General features: G+C 44.1%; 2 protein-coding genes across 2 annotated transcripts; one reads left to right on the top strand and one right to left on the bottom strand.

Moving 5' to 3' along the window:
• The first annotated feature begins 382 nt into the window (after positions 1-382).
• Positions 383-2,799, top strand: LOC103999272 (laccase-4). The gene is made up of 6 exons (XM_009420984.3): positions 383-543; positions 611-762; positions 853-1,097; positions 1,181-1,309; positions 1,383-2,351; positions 2,437-2,799. The coding sequence occupies exons 1-6, from the start codon at positions 424-426 to the stop codon at positions 2,565-2,567; spliced, it is 1,746 nt and encodes a 581-aa protein (XP_009419259.2). The 5' UTR covers positions 383-423; the 3' UTR covers positions 2,568-2,799.
• A 7,249-nt stretch (positions 2,800-10,048) lies between these two features.
• LOC135623766 (L-type lectin-domain containing receptor kinase IV.1-like) lies at positions 10,049-12,606 on the bottom strand. The gene has a single exon (XM_065127091.1). It carries the CDS (start codon positions 12,458-12,460, stop codon positions 10,241-10,243), a length of 2,220 nt encoding a protein of 739 aa, XP_064983163.1. The 5' UTR covers positions 12,461-12,606; the 3' UTR covers positions 10,049-10,240.
• Between the last annotated feature and the right edge of the window lie 1,162 nt (positions 12,607-13,768).

The raw sequence follows: 13,768 nt of genomic DNA, 5'->3' as shown, positions 1-13,768 counted from the left end.
CCGATATTGCTATCTACTTCTGAAATGAAAGCACAACGAAGTTCCAACTGCAATGTCAACTGTCGTGGTTGGTCACTTGACATCCAAGAATAATTTTAGGAGCCTAAAATTGGAAACAAACCTACCTCTTTTAAGCTCTTGCATGCAAACATTGAGTACCATATTAGATATCTTTTCTGATAATTTTCATGGAGGTAGGCCAACATGAGTCAAAGATACTAATAGAATATATGTGTCTACTTTGCCTACACTCTAAAGCTATCATGGACCAGCATCCCTTTCGGATAATCTCATGCACCAAACAAAATTACTACAAAGCTTCTGCTCTTCCTCTATATAAATACATCTCTCCATCTCTCATAGCACCACAACTCCTATCCTCCTTTCTCACACCTCTCTTGTATCGTCGCCACAAGGACCGGAATGGGTTCCTCATCTTCTCCTTCATGTCTTCTCACTGGGGTCTTTCTTTTCCTATCTGTTTTGGTGTCGGCGTTTCCAAGTGTTGTACAAGCCGGCATAACGAGGCACTACAAGTTTGACGTATGTTCTTCATGCTTGTATTCATGCGTACATTTGCATGTACTGCAACTTTCATTGTTGTTTGCAGGTACAAATGGCAAACGTGACCCGACTCTGCAGCACGAAGAGCATCGTGACGGTCAACGGGCAGTTCCCGGGGCCGAGGATAGTGGCCAGAGAAGGCGACCGGGTCGCCGTCAAGGTGATCAACCATGTCCCCTACAACGTCACCATTCACTGGTATGGTATTCTCCATCATGTTAATTAGAGTCCAAGTGAACGAGTAGCTGGAACGTACCAGTCCACAACCACTACCTCTTTTGAGCTCAGGCATGGCGTCCGGCAGCTGCGGAGCGGATGGGCTGACGGGCCGGCTTACGTGACTCAGTGCCCCATCCCGACAGGGCGCAGCTACGTCTACAACTTCACCATTGTGGGGCAAAGGGGGACTCTCTTCTGGCACGCCCACATTTCGTGGCTCAGGGCGACCCTCTATGGCCCCATCATCATCCTCCCCGAGCTTGGTGTTCCCTACCCTTTCACCAAACCCTACAGAGAAGTCCCTGTTATCTTCGGTACCAGCAATCGATCGTCTATTCAATACTGATTAGGACCAGCTTCGCTCAGTCATAAACTTGGTCACTCGTTTTGCACGCAGGGGAGTGGTGGAAGGCTGATACCGAGGCTATCATCCACCAGGCGCTTCAGACTGGCGGAGGCCCTAATGTCTCAGATGCCTACACCATCAATGGTCTCCCGGGTCCCTTGTACAACTGTTCTGCTAAAGGTAGGGCAACGAGAACAAGATAAGGAGTAGTATCACTTGCAGATGACACAACATGCGCGTGGTGCAATTGCAGATACGTTCAAGCTCAAGGTGAAGCCCGGAAAGACGTACCTCCTCCGCCTCATCAACGCCGCACTCAACAATGAGCTCTTCTTTAGCATCGCCAACCACACGGTCACCGTCGTCGACGTCGACGGGGTCTATGTGAAGCCCTTCGACGCTGAGACCCTACTGATATCGCCGGGCCAGACCACCGACGTCCTCCTCCACGCCAAGCCTTATTACCCCGACGCCATGTTCTTCATGACTGCCAGGCCCTACGCTACCGGATCCGGCACGTTCGACAACTCCACGGTCGCCGCCGTCCTCGAGTACCAAAATCCCAGCAGATCATCCCCTGCTGTCTTCACCAAGAATCTCCCGCTCCATAAACCAACCCTCCCGGCATTCAACGACACGTCCTTCGCCGCAAACTTCACCGGCAGGTTACGTAGTCTGGCAACGACTCGTTTTCCGGCCAACGTACCACAGACCGTAGACAGACGCTTCCTCTTCACGGTCGGGCTGGGGACGAGCCCGTGCCCGAAGAACCAGACATGCCAAGGACCCAACGGCACCAAGTTCTCGGCCACCGTCAACAACATCTCCTTCGCGTCGCCGACAACGGCTCTCCTACAGGCGCACTTCTTCGGGCAGTCGAGGAACGTCTACTCCCCGGACTTCCCCGTCGTCCCTCTGATGCCGTTCAACTACACGGGAACCCCGCCGAACAACACGATGGTGAGCAACGGGACGAAGCTGGTGGTGCTTCCATTCAACACCAGCGTGGAGTTGGTGATGCAGGACACCAGCATTCTGGGGACGGAGAGCCACCCGCTGCACCTCCACGGCTACAATTTCTTCGTCGTGGGGCAAGGGTTCGGCAACTACGATCCGGCGAGCGACCCGGCCAAGTTTAACCTAGTGGATCCGGCCGAGAGGAACACCGTCGGCGTGCCGGCCGGCGGCTGGGTGGCCATCAGGTTCTTGGCCGACAATCCAGGTCTGCCTATGAGCCGCCCTACGTGAACTGCATGCATGCTAATAGAACGAATGCTCATTCGATCTAAACTTGGCGTCTCTTGCAGGTGTGTGGTTCATGCACTGTCACATCGAGGCTCACATGAGCTGGGGTCTGAAGATGGCATGGCTGGTCCTTGACGGAGAACTTCCGAACCAGAAGCTGCCGCCTCCACCGTCGGATCTCCCGAAATGCTAATCTCGGTGGTGGATTCACGGTTCGACTAACTTGGAAGCTCTCGATCAAAGTTATCATTTTTAATCTCAGTTATCGTGTGTGTCTTTTGCCTTCACAGTGGTGAGCGAGGATTAAATGCTGGATTAACCAACCCGTCTGCTTTTTGTATCAATGACATGACGATATGAGCATTACCATATCATCCCGTCTTTTGCTTAATCCGATTCAATAAAACCTAAATTTCTTATTCTCATGTTTGATATGTGTAAAAGATTTTATAATTGTTTATTAAAGTCGTCTGAATATCCTGAGCCGTTCGATCTCTGTTTATTAAAGGAGATCTGACCGTACGTGACCGATGATCCATGTCCGCTTCTCTCCTCCAATCACACACGTCCTCGCGCTCATAACGCCCCTTCTTTACCATGAGAATCCTAAGCGGACGCCGAAAACGCTCGCCCCACGCCTCACCGACCGTTCGTGTCACGTAGCGGCGGGCGGGTCCCATCTGATTCGGACAGTGACCCGCCTGATCTCTTCGCCCGTACGGGCGTCGGTCCACACCGCTACAGTCTCCTCCTCGCCGACACGGCACCCGGGTGTTCTATAAACCGACAACCCCTTTCCTACCCGGTTCACCGATTACCCTCAGACTTACCTGGCCCGATATTGAACACAATGTGTGGGGCCTGGGAGTTGATCGAATGGGAGGAGTAAAAGTCCCGGAGAAGGATTTATCATTTTAATTCTTTTAATAAAAACCGCGCGAGTTGGCGGTGGCTTTCCCGCCTTCTCACCGACTCAATTCCCGCTGCTTTTTTAATGCGGAGGGAAACGCGTTTCTCGTCTTTGTGGCTTCCATCGAACGCCACAACTTCACTGTTATCTTTTATCTTATATATTATTTATTTATTTATTATTATTATTATTTTAAATGCTTCCACTTTAAAAGCCTCGCAAACCCTTCCCTCCTACCATTCGTTTGAAAGCTTCCCTTTCTTGTTCGTTGGGCCGCAGTAGGGATAGAGATGGGAATGAAGAAGGCGATGAAGATAGAGCGGCACGAGGGGGAGAGGGAGATGGGAGGGTGGGAAACGCCGAAGAGGGCTGAGTGTCGGATCCCCACGGCGATCCGTTGCCCCCCGCCGCCCAAGAAGAAGTCCCCTGCCATGGCGCCTGGCAAGAGGAGGGCTCCCCCCAAGAACGGATACTTCAACCCGCCCGATCTGGAGGTCCTCTTCGCCCTGTCCCAGAGGAGGGAGGCTTGCGTTTGAGCTCCGCCCCGCTCCCACCCGACGAGAGGTCCCCTGCTGCGGCATCCGGCGACCGACCATGAGCGGCTACTTCCACCCACCCGATAGCGAGGCCTTCTCTTCCCTGGCGCCGAGGAGGTAGGTACTAGACGTCGCAGTTGTACTCTATCAGATTAGGTTGGTAGCATTACGGCTTCTCTTGGTTTCTATGAATCGATCGAAACCTTCTTCCTCTGTGATACTAGTGATTTTGATGCCTATAGTGCCCTTAGCGTAGTTGTACTAATAAATGAAGCATTTATGTGCTGGCAAAGAAGGAAAATGTTGGTTTGGGGTCTTTATATTGTCGATGTTGTTGGAATGATGCAGTGATTGCAGCCTTCTATTACTCGTGGAGAGTGAAGTGACGGGAATATATGGCAATGCTTGCATTGGTAAGAGATAAGAACGATGCTTATTTCATCTGCTTGTCATTGTTGTTTCGCTTTGCTATACACGCACGCACAAAGCTTGAATCCCCTTAACCTGTGAATACCCTTCATGATCTTGGTGGAGCACGAATCATGTGGCCCTGATGGATGAACAATTGAATCCTCCCAAGGCAGCGCTGAGTTTATTGGGCAAGTTTTGTCTCTTCTCTTGAATGAATCCTATGAAAGCAAAGATTTTGCTATATTAAAATATCAAAGATATTTGTAGTGGAAGAATAATCGGTATCTTTGATGCTTGAATCAATGATGAATTGAAGGTGAAGTAGTTGAGAGGTCAAAAAAAGAGGAGGAAAGAAATTATTTAGGAAAATATTATATGAATCAGAGATAATTTAAATAATATGTTTTTAGAAATGATTGCCAACATGGTAAATTAGAAATTATTATTGACATGTTTACTTGGAAAAGGATGTTTTGCCCTTATTAGTAGGAAATGCCATTAATTCTTTATGATTTGTTTTTTCATCGTTGAGATTGATGTGTCACTCAATATCAAGCTTATATTGTCAAAAGAAAGATGCATAGGAAATGTATCCTAATAAGATTTTTTTTTTCTCTAATGTTTAAATCATATTTCAGATATAAATAAATAGTCCATTAATTGAAGAAGCCTTATATTAGAGGTCTCATTTTATAATGTAGATATTAAAGGGTCTTTCTTGGATAACACTTTTCTAATTAAGTTGAAATTATTAATAATATATTTATTAGATTTTTATAAGTTAATCTTAATCTTTATCATAAAATTTGATGAATTAATTATGTTAATTATTTTAATACGTGTACAATTCCCGATGTCCCTGTAACGAAGAAAACCACACCTCAACGTCAATCAATCAGTATTCTGCAGATTTTAATATTGGCAATGAGCATCATGCAGTGTTATTGCTTTTAGTATCAGAAACAATCGGGGTAAAATTAGCACAAGTTTATTTACAATTTTATGCTAATTAATTTAAATAAGGCAAATGAATCCAATTATTAGTTTGTCTCATGTGAAATTCCAAGAATCACATTATAAGATTAAAAGTTGTCCAATTTTTTCTGTGTAGCCACAAACTCGAGGACATTACTATCGCCCATGTCAAGTTGTTGTTTTCTTTTCCTATCACCCGTTGGCTAACACTTGCTCTTTGTTTATCTAAACTAATTTTATGGGTGCACATGAAATTGGAATCAGCTGCTACGTTTTCATGTTGATATGACACATCAAATTTGTCACCCAAACGGATCAGAGATAATATATATCATTCCATCATAGTCATATGTATCTATACATCATCTTGTGCTTCCTTTTGTCTTTTACACTGCTTACAACTTTTTCTATCTAGTGTTGTCAAATCAACTCAAATTTCAGCTTATCGGTTGTTGATAAATTGGGTGATATGCAAAGCATGCAATCCTCCACCCTCTCCCACCGCACCCCCCACTCTCTCTCTCTCTCTCTCTCTCTCTCTCTTTATATATATATATATATATATATATATATATATATATATATATATATATATATATATATATATATATATATATATATATATATATATATATATCAACAAAAAAGTATTAATTTTATTTTTCTTGATTAATATTTTTTATTTATTTAAATAAATTATTTTTTATTTTTTAAAAGATAAAATTATCTTTAGCTTATACTTTGCCATCTCCCCTCTTATCATCGCTTATCGCTTTTGCTCTATTGCTTTGGTTGATCGTTATTTGTGTTTCATGTCTTTTGGATATCTTTACTTTTATTTTCGTTGTCATCATCACTCGAATGTCTTTATTATTGTCTTTACCTGTCTATGCTTGTTGTTGTTCCCGTCCATGCATTCTTATCCTTCTTTTTATTTTTATTGATTTGGGATAAATTCTTATAGTTATTATCATACGTCTTGGCGAAGGATGTTGACACTAACTATGGAGGAGTTGGCTTTGGCCTCAAACTTAGGCTCACTCTCAATCATCGTTATTGTTGTTTTGTCATCATGCAATGCCTCGATAATTTTGTGTGCTACATGAATTTAATTTGATAAATAACTTATCCTCAAGGATTTGGGCTTCATCAATCGAACGACAACAGGGGCAGTGAACTTAAACAGAGTTCTAGCGTTAAATAAATGACTACAGGTGAGGACGACGATAATGACACTCATGCAATAAGCTGATGATTGTTCGGGTGGAGATAAAATAATAATAATTTTATTTTTACAAAAAATAAAAAAAAATTATGGAAATAAATGGAAAAAAAGGTATTAATAAAAAAATAGAATATATATAGGCAAGCCAAGCCAAGCAACTGGATCGTACTACTACGAAAATACTGTGTGTTGTCGCAATGTGTTTGCAATGCAAAGTCGGATTCCACAAGTGTGCGTCTGACGCATCATCTTCTACTGGGCGCGCGTGTCAGCCACTGCCACTGCTTTTACTGTTCCTTCAGTGGCCATGACGCTTGCTTCCAGTACTGTAGACGCACCAAGAACGACCAAGCACGCACTCGTCTCAACACATCTCGACTGCACGTTCGAGTTCCCTCAAGCTCGATGGCTGCGCCCCTCGGAAGTGTCAGCCGCAAATGGGTTCCGTTCCCTTTTCTCATGCTTGCTTTGACCGCGACACAACCGCAGATCTGTGGGCCGTGGTGGTCTGCTGCGCACGACGTCCATGGTGGCGCCACCCACCACCACAGCCGAGGAGGAGAGCGTCCCAGCTGTGGAATATATGCAGCAGCGGCAGCAGCAGCAACGAGTGAAAAGGAAGCGTATATACTGTCACTGTTGTTCTGTTACTTCAACGAAGACCGAGTGGGTTAGATTCGCTCGGCTGCAGATTTAGTACTGATATGGCAAAGACAATGCCGGTGTTGGCCTCGGGAACAGATTCTTTTTTGGAGAAAAAGATTAGATTTCACATCAGAGGACCAGTAGACGGTAATGACGATAAGACATAAAGCACCCCAGAAGCAAAGGCTTCCTCTTTTTCCTCTCCTCTATAAATTAATGTCAGAGGAACCCCACAGCCACTTCCTGCAGTCCTCATCTCAATCACAGAGACTTGCCCATCTCTCCGTCTCTCTTCGGCTACGCCACCCATCTATATAGGAGTGCAGAATAGAGAAGGCAGGAAATAAAGCTGGTTTCAGTGCATGGATGAGAAGTGGAAGCTGTGCAAGAAGGGGAGCAGGAAAGAAGGCGGCACCGTTCGAGAGGGGAGGAGGTGGAGGAGGAGCGCGGCGGCGACGGCGTCGCGGTCGTTCTCGAGCCGGTGCGCGGGCCTGGTGAAGGAGCAGCGGGCGAGGTTCTACATCATGCGCCGCTGCGTCACCATGCTCGTGTGCTGGAGAGACTACCCCTGACGAGTCTCATATATTATTATGCTCCCTCCTGTTTTCTTCCTTCTTCCTTTCTTGGAGACGACCATAACTTAGTTGTCCATGGATGAAGGCATAGACACTGGATGCTAGTAACAACAGGACAGTGAGGAGAGGATCTGAAGAAGAGTTGGCGATGGCTTGCTTTGTGGGTTCCTTCCCTATGCACTGTTTCTTCTCCCTTGTCTTCATCCATCGCCATGTAGCAGATATTGCTGTTGGGTTTCTCGGCTGTTTGTCTTCCATGGCTTTTGGCTATTAAAAGAAGGAGAAGAGTGAGATCAAAGAATTTGCTTCGGCTCTCGACATCTCCCCTAATAATCTTGAAGATAATAACACAGACCCAACATACTATGCAGAGCACACTGTTGGTGTCTGCATAAGATCATATATATTGAAGGAGAAACTGGGAAGAAATGATCAAAGATTTGAAGGTAAACAATGTGAGAAACTATTAGTTAACTTGCACTCAAAGAATCGAAAGCATCCATGTGTGGTAGATGATCTCTTTCCGAATGTCAATATCTCACTAGATTAATGGATGACACTTAACCTTTAGGTTCTCATCCAGAGAGAAGGGGGTGTTAAAATTGATCTTAAAATAAACATGTATGAACATTGCTGCAATAATGAATCTTAAGCTTCTAGCAAAATTTAGTTTATCCTTTCCCTTGAGAAGCTGCAATTAAAAGGAATGTGAACCTTACAGCAGCATATCTTTTAATCCTTAGTATGTATAAGAAAGCTACATGTATTGATTAGTAGTTTATACCTCCATTGCATTTTTCGATAAATCACAAATAACTATAATGCAATGGTGATATTGGTTTTTGAAGTCATTATCTATGCTAACATTAACATTTGTAGGAACAAAAGATTCTACCAATTTATGTCGAATTATTCCACGTATGGTTCCTCCAACTGTGTTTCTAAGGCAACAAAAGCTCATATGAATAGATTCTTTAACATATCTACTGAATCATATCACCATGTATACCCATCCTAAGTTTAATTCCTATGAAATGATCGATCTACAGTAGTTCACATATTTTATTGATCAATCCTTCCTGATTTATATTTTTATAAAAAAAAATCTTTTATAATTCTTCATATAACGACTCATGTTAATTCAAATTCCAATTGTCCGATTGCGATGTTAATTTAGAATCAAGTGAGGTTATATTTCATATCTATCTCTATCTCTAATTTGTGTCGAAAAATATCGAGTATTTTTTTATTCTTCAAGGATTCTAATCCTATAAAATTATGTTTGTGGTAGGGAAGGGAGTGAAGCTATGTATCAAGGAACTCACCTCAGGGAGTTTTATAGTATGACTTTAGGTTTGTTGCATTCGAAGATACGGATTGATGTCAAAAATGATTACATGCTTCTCTCGTGGAATTGTACTATTCCGTGTTAGTTTGACAAGTCTCACGTAGTCTCACATCGGGAAAATCAAGCTTGTTATCTCTTATTGTAACTATAAATAAGGGTATGGGTTTTGAAGTCAGATGCACCATAAGAAAAACCTAATTATTTACTTTGTATTTAATTTATATTAAATTCATATTTAGTTAAAATAGTCTGGGCTTATAGTTTGGGTTTTTTTTGTTTAGTAGTTTCAAGTGTTTTATAGCCTACGAATATTTTCCTAAGATATTTATAATTGTTCCTTTTTATAATAGAGATTTGTTCTTCTTCCGTCCGTGAACGTAGGTCAATTGACCGAACCATGTAAATGTGATGTCATTATCTCTTTTATTTTTTTGCTTCATTATCTTTATTGGGTTGTCAAATTATCCTTTGGTAAATTTTCTGGACTAGCTCTAACATGTGACACTCATAATACGATTGTTGATAACATGTGAGGACCAACATCGTATGACATTGAAATGGATAAAGAATTGATCATATAACACGTAAGTGTTGGCCATTTAGTGTGTACCAAAGTATTTAGTTATACGACTAATAAGATATCGATCGTATGCATACAAAATCAATACTTACGTTATTCCAATACATTTTTGGAAAGGAAATCATTTGAGTGCAACATCAACTATATAAATAAATTTCAAGTTCAAGAATCCTAGTAACAGATCATTTAGGCTTAACATGAATGTGGATTTAAATGAAGAACTTTATATAAATTGAATTATATAGATACACTACACTTTTCTTATGAAATCATTTTTATACCAAAGGTAGAATCGAAAGTGAGGAGAAGAATGTCTCACCCAAGTCATAATCCTCTGTTTTCTCCCAAACACACGAATCATCAAGAAAACTTACATGACTGAATGCCAAGGAGAAGCTTTTACCTTTCTCCGGAAGCTTATCCTGAAACCTAATAATTATCGATCGAAAGATATCAGTAATGCAATCCATAAAACATCCGATCAGTCGATCATCATTATTGCTTAGAACTGTAGATCACCTGTGCTACCACTATATTGTATATTTCCGATCGCTCTCTGCCAAAGATCAATGTTGTTTGCAGAGATACGAAATGTATTTCCATCAAATCAACATGTGATTGATGAAATAGAGAATGCTGTATAAAGAGCGAAAGACTCAATTTATACATCCAATTGCATGGCGGAATCATCGGCCGTCGAAAGCAACGTTGCTGAATGCGTTACGTGCGACGCGTCCGAGAAAGATGAATACGACATGAGGAAATCATCGAACGTTCGATCGTATCTCTGCTTGGCGACACTGCTGATGAGGCTTCCGGCCGTGGTCATCGGCAAGGGAGCATCGCCTTCCAAGAACTGCATCACCTGCTTCATTCTCGGCCTGGCCATGGGATCCGGGTGTGAGCAGAGCAGCCCAAGCTTAAGCACCAACTCCACCTCCTTCGCCGAGTAGTCGTCTCCCAGCTTGGGATCCCTCGCCTCCGCAATCGCATCCATCTTCCAGCACTCGAGCACGTAGTCCACCAGGTTCGGCGTGTCCGACGGTGCGTGCACATCCATCGGCCTTCTCCCACAGGCAACCTCCAGTAGGAAAGCACCGAAGGCGTACACATCCGTCTGTGTCGTCGCCTTGCCGGTCATGCTGAGTTCTGGCGCAAGGTAGCCCAGTGTTCCCACGATACGCGTGGTCTGGGGATTAGTCCCGTGATCATACAACCTCGCCAGACCGAAGTCTCCCAGTCTTCCGTTGAATTCTGTGTCCATGAGAACATTGCTGGCCTTGATGTCTCTGTGAATCACCATCTTCTCCCATCCGTCGTGCAGGTACAGAAGCCCTGCTGCCACTCCTTTGATCGCATGGAACCTCCGAGACCAACTTAGCGGTGGCCTCTTGAGGTCGAAGATGTGCCTATCTAGACTACCATTCGTCATGTAGTCGTACACCAGGAGGAGCTCCCCCTGGCGTCGGCAGTAGCCGAGGAGCTGAACCAGGTTGCGGTGCCGCAGCCGGCCCATGCTCACGATCTCCGAGATGAATTCCCTCATCCCCTGCTTCGAATCATGTGAAATCTTCTTGACTGCGATCTCCATCTTGGATGTCGGCAGGACGCCCTTGTAGACCCGACCGAAGCCTCCGACGCCGAGCAGGTTCTGTTCGTGGAAGCCCTTCGTCGCTCTGTAGAGATCCTTGTAGGAGAATCTATGAGGCCCGTATTCAAGCTCCCAGTCCTCGCGCATCTCGGCGAACTTCTTCCGTCTTCTGATGATGAAGGTGACAACGGCGGCGGAGATCAACAAGAGGATTATTGCAGCCAAAGTTAGCTCGATGGCCAAGACCTCTGTTGATCTCTTCGTCCGACCTCCTTGACGAGGAAGTTTAGGAAGCTTAGAGAGATCCAGCGGTGGAGCATCTCGATTGAGGCCGAAGCTCCATCCTAGAATGTAATGGCATCCTGTCGCGGCACCCGTGGCGGAAGAGAAGCCCACGTACATCTCGTCCATGACGATCGATGAGAGGTTGATGGTGGAGGACACGAGCGGCACTGCAGGTTTGGGCTCATTAAGAGGAGCTACCGTGACATCAAGCTTCGTCTCCCCGCCACGGTAATCGACCCAAACCTGCATCGGCTCGCCACTGATCAGCTGCAGGCTTTTGAGCACGCCTTCTCGGGAATCGAAGTAAGCCACCGGCGACGCGTTCAGGGACTTCAAGCTATTGACATCGATGCCCACATGGTTTGCGTTGATATCATCGAAATCCACGGACTTCACCGTGTCGAGCTCGACAGCCACCACATGGTTGCTAGCTTGGCCGTGGTCGGAACTGTTGAAGAGGCCCAGATCTTGGCTGGGCATGGATCCGGGGAGCTCCCTGTTGGGGGCGAGAGCAAAAGCGATGCCGTGGCCGCTCATGTTCGGGTACACCGGCACGATGGCGAACACGAAGGTAGTCGAGAACGATATCGGCCTGCCATTCGTAGCGTTCTTGAAGTTGATCGGGGAAGGGTAGAAAGCATGTCCCGTCGCTTCCGGTGTGAAGTTGGTCAGCTTCAGGAGGCCGTCGGAGGTGACCTCGGCGTAGCCGTTCAGGCTCAGGTTTGCGCCGCCGGTGAATCCATCGAAGACGAATCCGACATCATAGGACGCCGCTGCGAGCTCCGCGAGAAGGACCAGAAGCGGCAGCCTGGATAGCAGCGCCATGCCTTCACAGAAGCAGCAGCCCGGCTTCTGGCTCCTGTACGCATCCCATCTTAAACGGGGCTCCAATTCAGAGGAGGGCATGAATTCTGCCTGCGGTAATCCAGAATGTGGTCTACCATCGGAGACGATGATAAGGACTTGAGTTGAACTCCCATTGATTATATGAGAACAGGAAAACATTCAGATAACGAGGCTGCTGCAATTGGTCATGGCTCAGGAAAATTTTCATCACGAACAAAATAGTTGCTTTCATGGCCGCCTGCCAACCTTGACTGTGTTCATGTGAATGGAAAGATCAACACAAATCTAACACAACACGACCATCGATGGAAAGACATGATGACACTGTGGACATGGAAACAGGAGAAGATTGATTGCACAGCTTGCAATGTGATCCATGCGTCAATTGGGTCATTTAAGAGAAGATAAAGACTGTGAACTGTGAACTGCTCACAGGGTGCACGGAACCTTTTTGTACTAGCCATTCATGAAACCTTGAATGCAGTGATCATGGCAGGTGACAAGTAGGTACTTGGTCATATTCTAACCTAATCAACAATTGATGTTGAACCAAAGATGTTTTGAATCAACTGTTCCACATGTTTGACTGAAATATGAGAAGAAAGAAGAAAAATATTCTTTCCTTTGGCACATAATAACCTGTGGTTCTTTCTACAAAGAAAAAATATATTATTTCCAGAAATTCACATGACCACTTGTGGTATCGATTATAAATTCAATTATAAATTTGATAAAAAGTGTTTTGTGATACGGTGTTTGGCATATGGACGATCCAATAATACATCATACTCATTTGATCAATATATCAATTCACTCGGTATCGACAAAGATGATGACTCGATGTCGCTAAAGATAGTGACTCGACATTGATAAGATGTTGTATTTGGTATGAGCATTAATACGAGTCGTTACTTTAGAATCGTAATATCTGATATTTCAATGCATGATTTTACTATCGAATGATCATCGTATAACTCGCATAATCATTCACGATACAAATCACGATCTCCATTCAATGTCACTATAAAAAAGAAACTCTCTAGTATATTTTTGAAACTAGTTGAATATTCTAGTCTTTACTATTCTCAAAATTTAATTTAAGCATCAAAAATATTTTTATCGGGTGGTGATCAACTATCGACCCTCTTTTCTCTACACTTGTATGTATGACAAGTGCCAAAGTGAATCTTGATTATATTCGAAATCCTGACTCAATTGCCTACGTTCTAATATAATTATCGAAAGAATATTTTTCTTAATCTACTAAATGCTCGTAATCATGCAGGTTAAAGAATTTTATGCTACAGAAGATATTAGACCGGGAGACGGGTTGCATCACGTTGAGTGGAACTCCAATGACCTCGAAGGTCTCTTTCGGTAGGGATCAATGCACTTATAATAAATACTAGTGAGGTAAAGGCAATGTGACCGTATCGTACGGGCGGCGGACTTTGTTGTGTGAATAGA

This window comes from Musa acuminata, chromosome BXJ2-9 (genome assembly GCF_036884655.1).
Source record: "Musa acuminata AAA Group cultivar baxijiao chromosome BXJ2-9, Cavendish_Baxijiao_AAA, whole genome shotgun sequence".
Taxonomy (NCBI): Eukaryota; Viridiplantae; Streptophyta; class Magnoliopsida; order Zingiberales; family Musaceae; genus Musa; species Musa acuminata.
This window is presented reverse-complemented; position numbering and strand designations above follow the sequence as displayed.